This window comes from Vigna unguiculata, chromosome 5 (genome assembly GCF_004118075.2).
Source record: "Vigna unguiculata cultivar IT97K-499-35 chromosome 5, ASM411807v1, whole genome shotgun sequence".
In the NCBI taxonomy this organism is placed as follows: Eukaryota; Viridiplantae; Streptophyta; class Magnoliopsida; order Fabales; family Fabaceae; genus Vigna; species Vigna unguiculata.
Genome location: NC_040283.1, coordinates 32,574,375 through 32,594,410, shown reverse-complemented (window position 1 = coordinate 32,594,410; position 20,036 = coordinate 32,574,375). Strand labels below are relative to the sequence as shown.

The 20,036-nt window shown below is 34.1% G+C and overlaps 2 protein-coding genes across 4 annotated transcripts; both read right to left on the bottom strand.

Moving 5' to 3' along the window:
- Positions 1-382: 382 nt before the first annotated feature.
- Positions 383-10,032, bottom strand: LOC114184158. Of its 3 annotated transcripts, none has more exons than XM_028071417.1 (12): positions 9,872-10,032; positions 8,891-8,962; positions 8,777-8,817; positions 7,972-8,064; positions 3,602-3,689; positions 3,150-3,215; positions 2,305-2,507; positions 2,002-2,212; positions 1,787-1,916; positions 1,383-1,706; positions 1,064-1,165; positions 383-989 (listed from the first exon to the last, which is right to left on the bottom strand). In XM_028071417.1, exons 7-12 carry the CDS (start codon positions 2,411-2,413, stop codon positions 798-800), a joined length of 1,068 nt encoding a protein of 355 aa, XP_027927218.1. In that variant the 5' UTR covers positions 2,414-2,507; positions 3,150-3,215; positions 3,602-3,689; positions 7,972-8,064; positions 8,777-8,817; positions 8,891-8,962; positions 9,872-10,032; the 3' UTR covers positions 383-797. The 3 variants fall into 3 exon arrangements, with proteins under 3 accessions (XP_027927218.1, XP_027927221.1, XP_027927219.1); XM_028071420.1 differs by having other exon boundaries at positions 2,305-2,442; XM_028071418.1 differs by having other exon boundaries at positions 2,305-3,215.
- On the bottom strand, positions 4,709-7,576 carry LOC114184628. The gene is made up of 3 exons (XM_028071946.1): positions 5,010-7,576; positions 4,838-4,937; positions 4,709-4,744 (listed from the first exon to the last, which is right to left on the bottom strand). The coding sequence occupies exons 1-3, from the start codon at positions 7,574-7,576 to the stop codon at positions 4,709-4,711; spliced, it is 2,703 nt and encodes a 900-aa protein (XP_027927747.1).
- Positions 10,033-20,036: the final 10,004 nt, after the last annotated feature.

Below are 20,036 nucleotides of genomic sequence, written 5' to 3'. Positions count from 1 at the left end.
CTGTCACAATTCTGTTGTCGCTAATCTGTAGCTAATCTGTCGCAATTTTGTTCTCGCTAATCGGTAGCTAATCTGTCGCGATTTTTTCCCTGCTAATCCGTAGCTAATCTGTAACTAATTTGTTTCAATTTGTTTCTCGCTAATCCGTAGCTAATTTGTCGCAATTCTTTTATCACTAATTTGTATCACAATTGATTAGTTAATTTATTGCAATTCTATTAATCTCCTATAAATATTATTTTGTTAATTGCAATTACTTAATTGTTATTCACTCTCTATTATGAGTCATGTCCATAAACTTATGCGTATAATAAAAAAAGAAGACAAAGAAAATAAATTATTCACAAAAAGTGTCTAAATACCTCCAATATTTGCAATACCTATTTAAAAAGGATAGATAATCAATCTTACAATGATCAAAGTATATCCATCCAACAGTACAAAACAACATAAAAGTTTCCACCAATGTATAATAGTTTTAGGACACAAAAGCATTGGAGGGTATCAACAAAAAGTAATGCATCAACACAATTAAAACACAAACAAAGTTTTGGATTCTTTAAGACATGTCTTCATTCTTGTTTCTTCAAAGCAGACAATAATTCTCTCTTAAAAGATTGCATTTGCTCTTGCATCTGTTGTTGCATAGTTGCTTGCATTTCTGCTTGTGCCTTCATTTGTGCTTGCATTAAGGCTTGCATATCAGTCTGTGCTTGCAACTGCGTTCTCACCTGCTCTTGCAAATTAGATATTTGTGTAGTCAGTGTAGTGATTTCTTCAGTTGTTGGATTTAGATTTTAGGAAGAGGGACCTTCAACTGTTGAGGATGAAACATGTGGGCCAATGCCAAGATCCAAACTGTGACCAATTCCATAAATTCTACCTTTCCTATTTTCACCACCTGTTTTTATCCAAACACCAGAGTCAACTATAGGATGCTTTGACGTGTCTTCCCCATATTTTTCAGTCATAGCATTTTCATATGATTCCTACATCAAATCAATATGTTAGCAATATTATATAAATAAGTAGTTTAACATTTATAAAATAAACATATTCTTACAATGAAGCTTTTTGCTTTGTTGGACACATATTGACCATCTTTTCGTTTGTGAACTTTGTTGTATAATTCACCATAAGAAATTGGGCGTTTGTATTCTTCTTCCTGTAAAAATAATGCAATTTATGTATAAAAACTTATTACTTTCCTTAATGACAGTAAAATGACATATTCATCTTACTTTCTGCCATATTACTTTCTATCAAGTGACCAACTCATTTCTATCTGACAGACAATTGCTATCTGATATTACATTTTGAATGTGACAAATTACAATGCATTATATTTGACTTATAAATTCAAATGTGAAAAGTAAGAGTACCATTTTTTTCAAGTGTTGTCCAAAGCTTCTTGATCCTGCTGTGTGAATCATGGCATCAGGCTTGGCAGCCCTATTGCTCTTACCTGCAGTAGACTTTTTTTTCCATTCTTCTGTTGCCCATATGTCTACTAATCCATCCCACATCTCAGTCCTAATACCTCTTGGTCCAAAACCTTTTAAGTCTTGAATATTGTCTGAATTTGTCCTTTCTTTCGCCTTTTTTCTCGCCTTAGATAAAGAGTTAGAATATCGATCCATGCATGTTAAATTCCAAACCTTTCTTGCTATATAACGATCATAAGTTGATGAAAAACGATACTTCTCCTACATCAATATAATGATTAATTTATAATACAATAAGTGATACAAAAATATTTCATTACATTAACTAAATGATTACTAACCATAAACTCATTGAACAGAATTTCTTTCATATCAACAAAATATTTTTTCCAATTTGGTGCTGGATTAGGCATCCTCATGAGCAACTCAGATATAATATCTCGAGTCACTGAATCTGGAACAAACCTCCTCCTATAATTTCAGACACTTAGTTTATATAAATTATGATTTGGTAATAAAAGTTAAACAATTGATAATTAAGTTTAGTTTAACTTACAGGTTAGTAATTTTTTGCACAGATATAATAGGTCTCCTATCAACTTCATTGTGAGAATTTTCACTTGAAGGCTCCTCCTGAAATTGTGGGTTAGCACATGTTGGGGCAACACAAGATTGGTTAGCATCAATTGGTGGGGTGGTGTCTATTGATTGATCACCATTGGTTGAATGGCCAACATCAGCTGATGGTTCATGGATTGAAGTAGCACCTAAGAAAAAAAATAATGAAACAATACCTTGTATTTAAAAAACTTTAAAAAAAGTTAATAAATAAGACATCATTAAAGTATTTGTACTATACCTAGTGAATGCAAACAAGGATCTGGGTCTAAAGAGTTAATGAGAGAGTGAGTAGGATGGAATGGAGTAATAAAACCTCGACCTCTCCCTCTTCCTCTTCCTCGGGGCATTTTGAGATTATCAAGTGAACCAAATGTAACTTAGCTTGTAACAAGGATTGCCAGTTAGTAATGTCATTCAAGCCTTGTGTCCGCAGATGAATTTCTTATAAAAAAGAGAGAGAAAGTTGATTAAACATGTCGAAAGAAGACCAATGAATCATACAGATGCTACACTACTCAAGAAAAAATTCTATGCTTTGCCTCCTCCTACTATGTTCTACTATACCCTCCTCCTTTCTCTGTTCTACCAACCACACTATAAGTTTGTTATAATATTTCAAACCTGAATATTACAGAAAAAATTAGTTGAATTTTTCTGTGTTCAATTATTATTAATTAACAAATAAAAGCAAAACACAAACGCATACAAAGTTTGTTTATTTATGGCCTTTTCTTGTCCCTCCAGCAACTTACAATTTCTCAATCCAAAACTCAACCCTCTCCCTCACTTCTCTCTCTCTTTCTCTCTCTCTCTCTTATAATATTATCTTCACTATCCATAACCATATCTCCATGCAGAAAAAATTTAGAAAATAAATAAACTAGTTTTAAGCATGTTTAGTGAAGCTAGGCTTTTCTGAATTGAACATTTTGCAACATTAGCAAGGAAAGTTAAATTGATCAACCAATGAGTTACAAAGAGCTAAATTAAAATGTTTGGATTTGTTGCTTCATTTGTAAGGATTTTTTTATTTCAAGAAAACATTTTCCACTTTCACAAAAATAAAGGCTACCAAATTATCACCTCTGAGACATTACGATTGCTTTCATATGACTTCCATGGTTGAGGTTCCACCACAAAAATGCTACCCTGCACAAAAGAAAGAATATATTTTTAACATACAACAAAATATAATTACATCATGTCCATTATTAAATAAAAAAGTAAAGATTAATCCAAGCTGGAACAAAAAGAAAAGTAAAAAGTCTATGGAGTAGAGGGAGGAGATGGGACTTGAGAAAGAGAGTAGAAGAAAACATCCATGACTACAAGGATAAAGAGAAAGGAAGGGGTGGGAGTAGATTTGCAGAAGAGATCATGTGCAACCATATACCTTAATATGATGTTCATCTCACCATAAAAACCTTATCTGACCAAATAGGTCCCAATATATCATATGCCTTTTTTCAGTTTCAGTGGTCAAGACATTTAGTAGAAATAAAAACAATAGGATGATGAAAGGAGATAATACTTACAGGTCGGAGCAGTTTCCAAATCTCTGAAAACAAAATAATTAAGTTGCCATCTCCCCAATTTAGATGTATCCACTTTGTTACACTCAAACTACAAAGGAAAAGATAACTTACATAATAACATAAGTAGCACATTGAAGACGATTCATAACAAGCGTATTCAGATAATGACGTTAAAGAACAGGGGTTAAGTCAAAACCAACTTGAGAATGTCTTTCTTCATGGAGCTTAATAATTCAAAATGCAAGTGCTTGGTGATTGATGCACATCTACTTACCTTATGAAATGTAAAAGATACTTTCATAAGCAATCACATAAGAAAACACAATATCACTACTATTAAATAAACTTACGTACATTCATTCATAGCCACTCATCGTCTAAGTTATCTAAATCATAATTTGAATCATCCAACTCCTCGTCTAAATCATTTAACTTTATGTCTTCATCCAGAAGCTCATCATTGTCATTGAAAAATTGATCATTATGCACATTGTGTATCGGATAATGAACATCATCCATGTTTACCTCTTCCATTGGGGCATTATCATCAAACAATTGTATTTCCTCGTCATCCAGAACAATATTTGTCATTCCCATTGATCCATCATCTTGAAAATAATCATTAACAACTTTCTCATTTGAAAAATCCTCATCATTTTTTAATGTCTCAACCATAAATAATTTTGGTCTAACCTTGCAAGCTGTCCACCAATCAGCATTATTTCTACCCTTATTATGTGGATACCTTGTATAGTACACTTGTTGAGCTTGTCCAGCTAATACAAATGGCTCATTTGTCTGAAGCTTTGACTTATGCTTAATATCAACCAACCCATATTTATCAACTTTAACACCATGGAAAGGATCAAACCAATGACACCGTAGGATAATTATTTTGTTTTGATATCCAGGATATGACGATTCTAATATTTCTTCAACAATTCCATAATAGTCCAAATCATTTTCACCGTATATATTTCCTCTAACACATATCCCATAGTTCATGGTAGATTTATTAGCTCCGTATTCCTTAGTATGAAATCTATATCCATTTACTATTAGACCATTATAGGAAGTTACAATCTTAATCGGACCGTAACTTATCTCTCAAATCAATCGATCCTCAACTTGACCAGCAAGCACCTATAGAGGATTACATAAAGAAAATATATAATTATATCACTTAATAAAACAAATATCAAATTAAAATTTAAATTGTAATGAGAAACAACTCACTTGGTGCTTCAACCACCTATTGAAATCTTTATCTCGAGATATCAATATTTCATCGTCAGAGATATTAGGATTTGTTTCCTTTAATGAATCCTCAAATTTCCTAATACAGACAACAATTAATATCATAACTAAGTTAATTATGAATAAATAAATAACAAAAAGAAAAACTTACTGTAGGTATGGTCCTACTTCTTTGCAATTTACAATGACATATGTCTCAGCAATATGGAGTTCCTCCTCTGTTAATAATCTATTATGGCCTTTACCAATAGGACGACATGGGTGTCTAAAAATAGATAGCTTTTCTGTATTTTTATCTTCACCACCATCATCGTTACGAGAAACTTGAGTACGCCTTGTTTGAATGGATGGATTAAAATACATAGAAGCAAAATTAGAAATTTCTTCTAAAACATATGCTTCACAAATGGACCCTTCAACCTTTGCTTTATTTCGAACCTTTCTTTTCAAATATAACATGCATCTCTCAAATGGATACATCCATCTATATTGCACAGGTCCTCCAACCTTAACTTCATGTGGGAGATGTATAACCAAATGTTCCATTGAATCAAAGAATGCTGGTGGGAAAATCTTTTCAAGCTTACAAATTGTTTCGATGATAGAAATCTTAACGTGCTCCATGACAGAAGCATGCACTGCATTTGCACAAATCTCTTTAAAAAACAAGCTGACCTCTGTTAAAACACCCCATATAGGCTTTGGCAACATATCACGAAATGCTAAAGGAATAAGTCTTTGCATAAAAACATGACAATCATGACTTTTCATCCCATATATTTTCCCCTCATCTACATTAATGCAACGTGAAATGTTAGACGCATAGCCATCTGGAAACTTTAGTTGTTTTATCCATTCACACACCATTTTTCTCTGGTCAGAATTCAAGACATATGTTGCCTTTGGTTTTTTATACTTCTCATTCTCCAACACTAACTCTAACTTGGGACGTTTACATATCAACCTCAAATCTTGTCTTGCATTTGCAGTATCTTTTGTCTTGGCCTTTATGTCCATCACAGTGTTGAAGATGTTGTCAAAAACATTTTTTTCAACATGCATGACATCTAAATTGTGACGAACCATATTAGTAGACCAATAAGGCAATTCCCAAAATATGCTCTTCTTAACCCAATTATGCGTTTTACCAAAGTCGGGTTGCTTTTGCTTGCTTGATTTCAAGCCAAACGTAACTTTTTGAAGTTGATTTACTTGATTTATTACATCTATGCCACTAAATTCTTGTGGTGGTAAAGAGTTCTCAACTACTGACTTCTTAAAAGAGCATTGATCACGACGAAATGAATGATTGATAGGTAAAAATCGACGATGACAATCAAACCAACAAGGTTTACCACCATTCTTCAAAGTAAATGAATTAATATCCCCCATACAATAGGGACAAGCAAATTTTCCATGAGTACTCCATCCAGACAACATTCCATAAGCTGGAAAATCACTTATTGTCCACATTAATGCTGCTTTCATAATGAAATTCTGTTTTTTCCATGCATCAAAAGTATTAATCCCAATATCCCATAAGATCTTTAACTCATCGATTAGAGGTTGGAGATAAACATCTAAACTTTTACCAGGTGATTTGGGTCCAGGAATCATAAGAGTAAGAAATATGTATTCCCTTTTCATACACATGCTTGGAGGAAGATTGTAAGGTGTTAAAAAAATCGGCCAACATGAGTATGGGCTACTTGAATTACTAAATGGATTAAAACCATCCGTGCAAAGTCCAAGCCTGACATTTCGTGGATCCAAAGCAAACTTAGGATGAGTTGCATTAAATTTTTTCCAAGCCTCTGCATCAGCTGGATGTGTCATCATTAATTCATGTTGGCGTACTCCATCTGCATGCCATCGCATATATTTTGAAGTATTAACAGACATAAAGAGGCGTTGAAGTCTTGGAATAATGGGGAAATATCTTAACACTGAGTAAGGCACATCCTTGTTTTTTGTTGTTGTCTTAGGTTTAAATCGTGGTTCTTTACACACCAAACAAACATTCTTGTCACTGTTTTCTTTGTAATATAGCATACAATGATTAGGACATGCATCTATCTTCTCATATCCTAATCCCAATTCACTCACCATTCTCTTTGATCTGTACAAATTTTCAGGCAACCTTTCTGACTCTGGAAGCATGCTTTTGATTATAGCAATCATTCGATCATAACAACTAACACTCATGTTAAACTCTGACTTCAAGTTTAGGAGTTGTGTTACTGCAGAAAATCTTGTATGATTCTTACAACCATCCCATAAAGGTTCATCAGTATTCTTTAATAAGTTAAAAAACTTCTTAGCTGATGGATTTGGATCCTCTTCCACTTCTTGTACTTCTGGATTTGATCTAATGGAAAAGGCATTCATAACCATATCATGATATGGATTTGTATTCTCTTCAACACGGTCTTGGCCAGAAGACACAACATCTACCCATCTTTCTTCACCATGAAGGGTCCAATTTGTGTAACCATCCATAAATCCATGGTGATACAAGTGTTTTTCAACATTAAATGATATATCCCAATAACGATTCCTACATTTTCCACATGGACAAGGAATGCGTCCTGTTACATCAGCAAATTTTGGATCTCTTTTAGCTACTTGAATAAAGCCATCAATGCCATTTCTGAACTCCTCAGTAACACTACCAAATTGATCTTTTCTTCGCAACATCCATCCTCTATCAGGTCTCATTGTCCTTGTAGTTGGTCTCAAAATAAAAATCTACTCCAAAGAATTGTATCAAAAAATTCAGTAGAGAGATACAAGTTACTCCAAATTGATGTCACACGTCATAAAATTTAGATAATAGGAGATAAATACAATCAGAGTTAATCAATGTAACATGTTAAAATGATAAAGGATAAAATGAAAGTATATGACTCTTATCACACAAATGATTTTTTTATTAATTACAAATTTCTCATATTAAAACTAAGAGGTAATAATCAAGATATTGTGTAGATGAGAATAGCTTCCATCAATTAAGATTTCAAACATTACAATGACTTCTCTTCTGCAGCTATATGTACAAGGGTATAAAAAAAATCACAAATTTGAATAAAATAATATTTAAAAAATAACTTTACCTAGGAAAATATCAATTGAATGACTGTCACGACATTTCTGTTGTATTGTGCAAGCAAATGTATGGCATCACCCCTATGCAAAGCTAAAAACTCCTACACTCACAAAATTCGAGCATTAGAACAGACTCTGTATGTCAAATAAGTTGTATGGAAAACTCTCTTCAAAGCTAAAACACTCCAACAATAAGAATCATGATGACTATAAAAACTAAAACCAACATTTTTTACATGCTATTATTTAGTAGCCATAAGAGAAAGAATAAATATCATAGAATTGACGTAGAAGTACCACTCAAGTTCAAAACAAAATGGAAGTTTCCTACAAGTTCAAAATCCCAAAATGTATACTTATGCATTTTATTTAATCTACCTGTAAAAGAATAAATAATATTTGATAACATAGCAATGAGAATGGGTCTCAAAACAAACTAAAATAAAACGGGAATGGGACAAAATAATAGGAAAAAGAAACAAAATAATTCATGTAACTACATTTTTATTGTTTTAAAAAAATGCAAATTTGCATTACAGTGAAACTAAACCTTTCCAATATATTTATTGAAAAATCAAAACCTATCATGGAAAGCTTGAATAGGTGTTTTTTATATTTATTGAAATATTGGGAGTTGTTTCTAATAGTATGGTTTTTAACATTTCTGATATATAAAAGATAAGAATGATGGAGTGACCTATGCAGACATGGAATGTCTATAACTCGTACCATCAAGCATATTTTCAAGTGCCACCAAAGAAAAATGATACATAATAGGTGTAAATTTGCCAATAGTTAATAATCCTATCTTACCAAGTTTGGCAATCTCAATTCTTTATGTGAAAAAACCACCACTGCAACAAATAAAAGACTTCAGAAAGCTAGTGATTGAAAGTACATAATGGGAAATGTTCATTGTCGAATCACCTATTATCTCTTAGGTCCAAAACAAATGCATTAAAATTATCCTTAATGTATTGATTGCTTATTTGATAGCACCTGCAGGGAGGGACATCCACCAGAAAGTAAGGAAAAGACAAATACAAACAATTATCAATATATTCAATAATGTAAATCATACTTAATCTGAATTGAAAGTGTACAATTCCTATCCAATGATTCCTTTAATGTGTCAAATGATTTGTTGTATATAAATGGAAATTAGAATGTGAACATAGTTTTCTCACTGCTCCTCTCGTTTAATGTATAAAATACACTTTTAAAAATAAAATATAAGATAATAACATTTGATTAAAACTATAGAAAAGAAACCTATACCAAGTGTAAGAGATTTTGACGAACATATATGTGCTACCTTCTTCATTGTGAGCATGGTCACATCTTTAAAGGATGAAATGTGGTTTATATATTTTAACATGAAATAAATAATAGAGTGAAATTAAATAATAAATCTGTAATTCTAATGTCAAATTTTAAAAATAGTTTCATTCAAAACATAGAGGTATTGTTGAAAATTCTTCGACAGCCATATAACATATACTCAAATGAACATGAAATGGATTCCAGAAGCTCATATGCCTAGCTATAGCATGTACACTGTTGACAACATTCTAAGCATTGGTTTTCTTTATACCAACCAAATTAAGCATTGCATATCTTCTTAATAAACTTGTAACATCGAAAGCACTGCATTGAAATATATTTGATGGAAACATCCAATTTGTTCTTGAATAGAATTTGCTATTCAAATCCTAAAACCCTAAAATAGTTTAATCAATCAAAATCCTAAAACTTAAAATATCTTATGTCAGCTTTTTTCACCTTCAATCTCTAAAAATCTAGACCATTTACTGAGAAGAGTGTTATCCTTGGAAGATTGAGACAATGAAAGAGGGTATATGAAACAGGAAAATCGAAAATTGAAAAAAAATGGAGGAAACCACGTACCTATGAACACAGCTGAACTAAGAACACGAAGACGAAGGATTCAGAGTATGACTGAGGAGAAGAACAACCAAAGTGTGAGTGAAGAGGAAAGTGAACATTTGAGTGTTTGAAAATGTGAACGAGAAGCACGGAAACGAGACAAAAGTTGAAGATGTGAAAAAGTAGCCCGTTGGTCTCTTTCAAAAAAATTAAAAAAGATAGTTTCTAAATAGAAAAAATCTATAAAAAAAAGGAAAACCCCTTTACTAATTTTCATTTTAAACTATCTTAGTAAATAAAAAATATCATTGTTAAAGTATACATAAGCTATCTCCTTCTTTGATTTATATTTTTATTAAACTTATAATTTTTTTACTAAAATTAAAATTTATATATCTAATTTCCTATTTTATTTATTATATATTTTAATTAATTTGTTAATATCTATATTTATATTTTAATATATACAATTATATTTAAAAATATTTTTTAAATTTTAAAATTAAAAATATTTCATATTAAAAATATTTAAATTAAAAGTAATTTTAAAATATTTAAATTAAAAGTAATTTTAAAATATTTAAATTAAAAGTAATTTTAAAATATTTAAATTAAAAGTAATTTTAAAATATTTAAATTAAAAGTAATTTTAAAATATTAATGTTAAAAATAAATTTAAAATATTTAAATTTAAGATAATTTTAAAATATTTAAATTAAAAATAAATTTAAAATATTTATATTATAAATATTTTTAAAATATTTAAATTATAAATAATTTTAAAATATTTAAATTATAAAAAAAAAATAGAATATCTAAATTAAAACATTATATATTTATACTAGCTATTTTGCTAGTAAAGTAGCTATTTTGCTACAAACTAGCTACATTTTTATTCCTTCGCTATTTCATTGCAAATTAGAGAGGGATTAGCTACATATATATATATATATATATATATATATATATATATATATATATATATATATATATATATATATATTCTAGTAAATTTGTAGTTATTTAGCTACGAAGAAGCTACAAATTGTTTCATTCATTACTCTCTCACAAATTAGTTAGAGATTAGTTACAAATATATGTTCTAATAAATCTGTAGCTATTTTGCTACAGACAGGCTACAAATTTATTCTTTCGCTATTTCCTCGCAAATTTGTGAGGGATTAGCTACAAAAAAATTTTCTCGCTAATTTTCCTAGCAAAATAGAAATTTTCTTGTAGTGCCTTAGCTTTCCTAGCAACAGCAGCAGCACTCAATCTCCTAGAATACCTCTCAGGAAAAGTTATCGCTTTACCCACACTAGGTTTTTCAAAGCTTCTATTGAGAACACTCAGAGAACTCTCTTGCAGTCACAGCACTAGTACTCTAGCTTCTAAAAAAGGTGAGTGAGAAGTAACTCTGAGGTTCCTTAAATAGGGGTTCCAGAAATTAGGTCAAAAAGCTGAACAGTCCCGCCCAACAGACCAGGATAATCGATTATCACTAGTGATAATCGATTATTCCAGTGTGGCTTATGGAAAACAAATTTTTTTAGCAGATAATCGATTATCAGAAGTGATAATCGATTATTCCAGTGCTTTCTTGAAAAATTGGTTTAGCTTAGGATAATCGATTATTCTAAGTGATAATCGATTATCATGTTGATATTTCAAGAAATACTAGAATTTTCTTGTACAATACTGCTTCTAAATTAATCTAATTACATTTTACAAGATAGCTTTAAACATAACAACATATGGTCTTCATATTGTCTTCCAGATGGCTTTCAGGCTTCTTTTATCATCATCAAAATCTTGCTTCAGCATTTAGACTTGTATTGCTTTTGCCAACAAACTTATCCTAACAGGTTCGTTATTTTAACTATGCATGTTGATTGAAAAACTCACACAAAATCAGCAAAATAAATCTAATCCTATGTAGTTTGTAAAAGGGTTTTAAATGGCAACAACAACCATGCACTCATTGTCATTCCCATACAATATACTCCATTTTCTTCTAATCCCAAACACCAATTCCTCCAATTATCACCACTTCCCACTAACTCTGCCACAACTCCTTTCCCACTGCACTAAACACAGACCAGAACGTTCATTCCAACACCAAATAGATTTCAAACAAACATAATAGAGAGATGAAAAAAGGAGTCAGAACATTGAACACACAGATTTTAATCAAACAGATTTTAGGAACCCATATGCTATGCTCACTATAGCTCAAGGATCATGATATTCATTCAAACCAGTAAAAACATATTTCAAACCAACAAACTATTGGCATACTCAAAGTGTACTTCATATTATAATGGCAATAATTAAATATACAATTCAATGTTTCTGTAGCCATGGACTTATTATATGCAGGCATAGATTCTAGTAGTGAGCATGCATTATTTGATTTCCTAACTAACAACAATAGATTTCCTAGAATAGATTTGCCTACAAACAGTTGAACTATTTACAAATTATCAAAAAATTAAGTACAAATAGTCCTAAAAGTATCACTATCTAACTAATGAGAGAAAAAAATACTAAATTTTTACAGAAGAAATAGATAACAGAGAAAGGAAGTATTAGAAATAGAGAAGACAAAACTATGGAGTTAAGCTTCACCACCCTGCAATTAAGAACTCAATTGTGTGAAGAAGGAAAAGCAAGAAATAGAACAAAAATATTCAATCTCACACACTACTCTACAAAGAAATCTCTATTTTATTCCTATGCATACACGAACTTGAACACTAATTGAACTTATACATTCAAAATAGACATCTGGAGAAAAAAAATAGTACTAAGGGACTGAAAAGTGAAGTTGTAAGACAACGGTTTGAGCAAGGGGAACCAACCACCAACTACAATATTGTTTTAACCATAACCATGCACTCAAACCAGTAAAAACAGATTTCAAATAATCAAATTTCAAAGCAACAAATTATTGGCATACTCAAAGTGTACTTCGTATTATAAAGGCAATCATTAAATAGACAATTCAATGGCAGCAAGAACAAATTTACCCCAATTTCCATAGCCTCCTCATTCACAAAGGTGCCATTTTTCCTCTTATAGTGATCTTCCACATTTCAGCTCGCCCAATGTTCCTACCAATCTCAATTTTCTATATGTTTTGAAGAAAAGTAAAATGAGCAAAAAAAATGTACTATGGCTTGTACTCATATTTCCAAAAGGGTTAAAACCATCAGTAGCTAAACCAAACCGTACATTTTGAGGATCATTTGCAAATTCTGGATGTAATAGATCAAAAATTTTCCAAGCCTCGGAATCTCTAGGATGCTTAATCAATCCATCTACATTACCCTCTAATGCATGCCATGTCATAGAATCAACTATCTTAGAACACATAAACAATCTTTGCAATCTCGTCTTTAATGGAAAATAGCGTAAGATCTTTGCATATTGTTTCTTATCTTTATCTTTCCACTTAGAGGTTTTGCATCGTTTACATTCTTCTAAGCCTTCGTTTTCCTCACCCCAATATAGCATTTTATCTTTACTTCACTTCTCGCATTCGTTTAAGTTCCCCACCCTTACCACAAGTAAGCGGCCTGGGTCGAAGACCCTTAACTTGTTAATTCGTTTAAGTTCCCCACCCTTACCACAAGTAAGCAGCCTAGCTCGAACACCCTTAACTCGTTGTTAATTCGTTTAAGTTCCCCACCCTTACCACAAGAAAGCGGCCTGGGTCGAACACCTTTAACTCGTTGTTAATTCGTTTAAGTTTCCATCCTTACCACAAGTAAGCCGCCTGGGTCGAACACCATTAACTTGTTGTTAATTCGTTTAAGTTCCACACCCTTACCACAAGTAAACAGCCTGGGTCGAACACCCTTAACAAATAACCATGCGTGCAAACATCACATACATCAAACACCCACTTACAAACATGAAAAGCAGTTAACCCACAAGTGACCGGCCTCAAACAAACACAATATAAACATAAACGAACATTCATATAAAGATGAAAGTAAAGCAATGTACGAGTTATTACAGACTTGGAATCATTAAGCAAATTGGAAATATTAAATCAAAAATCCTAAGCCGCCTCCTGCTCAGCACCCTCCGCCACCACCTCATCACCACCTGCGTCGACATTCACCGCCTCCTTATCTTCATCCCCTTCTGGGCTAGATTCCGCCTCATCTATAAGTACCCTATCAACAACATCCTTATTTACATCAAACTTTGCGTCATTAACGTCAACATTCTCATAGAAAAAGATTGCTTTCCGCACACCCATCTGAAAGTCGTTAATATGTTCTTGTATTATACAGCTCTTTAGGTCATCCAGCTCCCCTTCCAACCCGTCATGTTTTTCCTTTATATCATCATAGTCGGCCTCAAGATCTGCAATCCGGCCCTTCAACTTTTCTTCAGAGTCAAGGCAATGCACCCTCCACGTAACAAGCCTCTTCCTCTCCGTTCCCCAATCCTCGTTCTCTTTCTTCCAAGCCTTTTTCTCCTCTGCATGCTTGTCCACCTTCTCTTACAGCTCTTCAACCTTCGTCCGGGTCCCTTCCTTCAACTCCCTCTGATATAAGGATCTAACACGCCGACTTAGTATCAAGGTCTTGCTGCTAAACTCGACCATAGCCTTCACCAAGGCATTCAGCTCCATGTTGTCAATAGAATCTATTAGCGACTCCGGCACATTAATCTCGATATCTTTTCAAACAGTAGTCTCTAGAAGCTTAATCAGTTCAGCTTCCGGTCCCTTCACTCCACTTGACGAACCCACCCCCATCAAAACAGTTCGCACCTTCTTCACAACTTTGCCTTCCTTTTGGTCCCACCGTGCACATGAACATCTACCAACGACTCCTACAAGTTGGGAACCTTAGTGCTTCCCGCAGCTCTAGCCGTTGCCGCTTTCTCCTTGCGTAAAGTTTGGAAAAGTGTTAAGTTCTTCTTGCCCATTTGTGCCATATGCCCTGAAATACACAACACACAAACTGTCAAAATACTCGAACATATAACAATGCTCAAAGTTACAAAAAGATACCTTCAATATCTATAATCGGGTGAACCAAATTATACACCCTAACTAAGCCCTTAATGGGCATCTTATCGCTTAACTGCATCAAGGTATCCACCACCTCTTTCTCCGCCACCGACAAATCCTCCATCGATATCACCTTATACCTCCAAGGGTTGCCGGTCCAGAAAAATGGAAATTTAGTGTTACCGTCAGCTGTGTAGAAGTGTGACCGACCAGCCGGTTTCACCACCACCTTGAAGAATCCTTCTTTAAAATGTTTGAATGACTGAGTGAAAGCGTCTAGTCTATTGAGACCAGACCGACTTATTAGCAACAACCACATTGTCAGAATTTTTGGCCTCGTAACAAAAAAGTATAGGAATGCTCAAGGGGACGGCTCCAAGTACAATGCCATGCACAGCAACCGAAAAGCTTGCAAGTATGGCCAACTATTTGGGTGAAGCTGAGTAGGACCGACGTTCAACAATCGAAGCACTCCCATGGTGAACTCATCGAATGGCAGCCGAATGTGTAGTTGCGAGAAATGGCACATATTTATATAGAAAAACTCTTCGGCTGCTACTTCTCGATCGTGGCAAACACATTCCACAACGGTCACTCTCTCTGGCACCACTATGTCCCTCTGAGCACCTTTCTCAAAAAGTGGTGTGCAGTTTAACCACGATCTCAGTAAACGCGACCATCGAAACAACGATTACTGTGTCCGCATGTCTGCCGCCACCCATTCGTACCCGGCCTTCGCCGACCAACTACTCTCCACCAACTCCTCGGGTGGGTCTTCCCTAACTTCAACCACCCTCTCCATTGGAATCCTCCCTATATTACCTATTTCTTCCCTATCACTAGTATCGTCTCGACTACTTCCACTATTTCCAGACCGCTCACTACCCAAACTTGACAACGAAACCCTATCACTACTACTAGACATACCTGATTCTTTTAAGATGACGGAGGAGGTAAGGAAGATATCGGACAACTCTAAAACACACGCGAATAGATTTTTTGCAAATGAAACAAAGTGAATGCACTGCCAACATTATCTTCATTTATAGACACGAATCTCAAACGTCACAACTCCTTCCCGCCAAAAAACACAACTTATTTCAATCATCATAAAGTATCAAAATGACGGTGTCAAACCTCTATAGATCAGATTTTTGACACCCCTTCACCTGCCACAAACCCCTTCACCTACCTGAAATCCCTTCATATCTTTTAGCCTTCACACTGTTCATCACATTTAAAGGCTGGGGGACTGGTGTATCACACCTAGCCGGTCATGCTAGCACATCAGCACATATCATCCTTCACCAACACACTTATATCGGCAAAGGCTGGGGAACTGGTGTATCATACTTGGCCAACTTAACCAAATAATAACAATAAACAATCACCACATCTATACCAGAAACAACCCAGGTATCCGGCTTAGGCTGACATAAGCCTAACCGGCCTAAACCCATAATCAAAGTCGCTAAAGGAACGACCAACCTAGGACAGTATACGAACAATGACGACATAAGCCAACTAGGAAAGTAACCGGATCAAACCCTTCTAAAAGACTTGGCGAAGCCAAAACACCTAAGAAACAGCCAGTCCACGATAGTCAGGACTAGGGGCCCACCTTTAGCCCAAGCTAGGGCCTAGTCCATGAAATGGTCAAACACAATTAATAATCTATAAATACACTTGGACCCCACAGATTAAAGGTACGCATTTATTACTTCATTAATCACCTGATTTGACTTTTCAAGGGCTTTCGCTAACTTAGGCTTCGGAGTCCATTCTCTAGGTAACTCCTCCCGGGTTCAAACCGATATATGCCAAACGGAAAGAACCCAATCGAGGAGATAGCGGACTATATGGGTAAGGTGATACTTGTGCCTAATCGATCTTATTTGTTCTTTACAAGAACAAGTTTAACATAATTTGGGATTTTATTTGGATTGTATTGAAGTTTATCTAGATTTTAATCGAAATTACAATTTAGTTTTCTTCAAATTGAAGAAAAAAATTTGTGTGTTTTTTTTAATTAAGTGAGCCAGTGAGCCAACCCGTGTAACCCGCCAACTCGTGGTGGGTCGGGTCGGGTTCTAATTTTGTTGGCTCGTTAATAAGTGAATCGAGTTGGGTTGACCCACTAAGTGGCCAACCCGTCGCGAGCCGAACCAGGTTGGGTCGGGTGACCCATTTTGACAGCTCTAAGTAGTAGTTAGTATTACTATTATTCTTTTATTATAATTATTACTATTTTCCATTCTTATTATTATTATTTTTATTTTTATTTTGTACCTGATCCATCATTTACAATATAGACTATTATTAATATTAAGATTATTATTATTATTATTTGACTTAATATTACTATTAATATTATTAGCACTAATAAATATTTAATATTATTAGTATTTTTATCATTAAAATTATTGTTATTTTACTATTTTTATTATTTTGCATTGTTATTTTTATTAGTATTATTAAAATAATTTTTTACAGGCTACACAAGGATAGTATACATATATTTATTATATGAACAATATTTGCATACATATTTTATTTTATTATAATATATAGCACAAAAAGTTTAATCATTGATTTTGATCGTTCAATAATATTGTTTTATTACACAAAACTAATAATATATTAATATTTATTATTATTTCTATTATTTTATTATTATGACCATTATTATTAGTTTATTATTATTATTATAATATTATAATAATTATTATTATACATAAGAATGCATAGTTAATTATTATGTACAACATTAACTAATATAGATCGTGATTATAAACAATTTATATTATTTCCTTATGATATATCAAACACGACTTATTACACTTTGTAACGAATTCAAATATTATTTGTGTTACATACAATATAAATTTCATAAAAGTACATATTGTTACTGTAATATATTATTATTGTAAGAAATGTAAGGTCACTTACGTTGCTGCCCTTATTTTAAAGGGTCACTCCAAAATCGGTTGAGCCTAGGACTGATCCAAAGGACAAACAGACCCTAAGTCTGCCCTAACACACTCTTCACTTCTCACATTCAGAAAATAGTTGTTTGTTCTTCCCTTTCCCCCTAAAACAAAGCTCTGTTAGGGTTTGGTTCCCGCTCGTTTGTGCTCACTCAAAAGTTCGCTCTGTCTCACGTAAGTTGGTCCTTGAACCTTACTCCTTTCCTTCTAAGTTGGTTTTCGTGGTTTCTGTTAGGATTCACGATAGTAACCATGTTATCCTTCTGTGCCGCTGTTCCAGTTAGTGAATCTGCTCCTGGATCTACGAAGTTCTTTGGCTTAGGGTCGGAGTTTGATATTAGTCCCTTTTCAGGTAAGGGAAGCTATGGCTTACTTATGTATTTTGTTTTTCCTGTTGTTCTGTTGTTATTTTAAGAGTCTACGCTTGGTGTGATGTTGTGAATGCTTGGAATGTTTTATCATGTTGGTTCGGATTGGTAAGTGTGGTTGTTGCAGGGAAACAGTTGCGAGATCTGATAATCTCGCCCAAGCGAGCCTGTCTCGCCTAGGGGAGATGAGCATAGACTCGCCCAGACCTTTTCACGCGAGGGGTCGCTCAGGCAACCATCTCCGTTTTGAGCGAGCGAGAATGCGCATAGGCCACTGTTTCTGTGTGTCGAGCTCTCGCCTAGGCGAAGGGAACTCGCTGAGCGAGAGACCCTCTCGCTTGAGCGAGACCCTTCAGCCTGGGCAAAGCGTTGGGTGAGAGTGCGTTCTGGTTTGGTGTTTCCCTTGTTCTTGGATGTTTGGCTTGTATTTGATTGGATTATTATATAATGGCATGAGGGGAATGAATATGCATGAATGGGAGGGTGTATTAGTTGTGAATGACGAACTTGAATAATTCTTGGCATGTAATGAACATGGAATGGTTGGTTATGAAAGTGGCATGGTAATGAGATGAGTTGAAATTCTATATTCATGGATGGAGTATGATGAGTTGGTATGGGTTTGACCTGGAACATGAAAGAGGTTGGTTATAAAGGTTGACATAATATATATGCATGGATGATAAATATTACTTAGTTGTTTGAATATGTTTGGTCTATGGTCAGTGCGTAATTCCTTGAAATCTCTAGGTGAGATTTCAGGGTCATGCTTTAATGGTCGGGACGTAATTCCATGACCCTTGTTAGTGGGTCTCCATGGTAGTGCCCCATCTATATAGTCTGGTAAGGATTCAAGGTAAGGTTGCATCCTGACACTCTAAGGAGTCAGTTAGTCTTACTTAGAGCAACTGACTATTATCGTGAGAGTAGCAGAAGGCCTAAAACTCACTAAGGGCTAACCTTGTGTGTGCGGGATTGAAACATTGTAACACTTGTAACACATAGCTCGGGGTGAGCAGAGATATCCACCACAAGTGCAAGCATCCACTGAATCCGACTAGATTATATGTATCCGGATGAGTCAAGTCGAGTCTTAGTGTATTGATTGGAAGGTCATAACATACTTGAATGATGTATGTATATTGGACTGTGAAAGTATATATGATTGCATGATAAAACCACTTTTGGCTCTAGCTTACCCTTTGTTTGTTTGATTGCTTTGTATGTTGTTCCTCTACTTTTGCGATGATCATCAATTTATTGATGGGAGCAGATGCGAGAGGTACTCGTGGTCAACAGGGGAGAGATGATTTCACTGCATAGTCTACCTGGGCTGGACTTCTTGTGTTAACTAGGCTTTTCTTTTAGGGAAATGGCCCATGTACTGTTTGGCCTTTGAGCCTCATTTTGAAAACTTTGTCGTTATTCCTTTATGTTTTCCTTTGGCATCATGGTGTGCCTTGGTTACTGTACGGAATTGTATTTGTACTCCAGGACTGCGTTAATATGTTATTCTATGTGATGTTTCCTTTTAAATTGGTTTATTAATTAAATGGGACGTTGCATTTATGGTAACAGAGCGGTCATTCCTTGGGTCTGTGGACTTAGATGTCCACTTAGCTTTCTCTGTGTCTTTCTGAGTGTTCTTAGTTAAATTCCTATCTTATCAAGCCTAACTGTAAGACCCGAGATATTTAAATAACTAAATAAATCATTATTTAACAAATGCGGGTCGTGGGAGATAAAACCTTATTATAGGAATTATCGCGAAACATGAATTGGTTGAATTGGTTATGCAT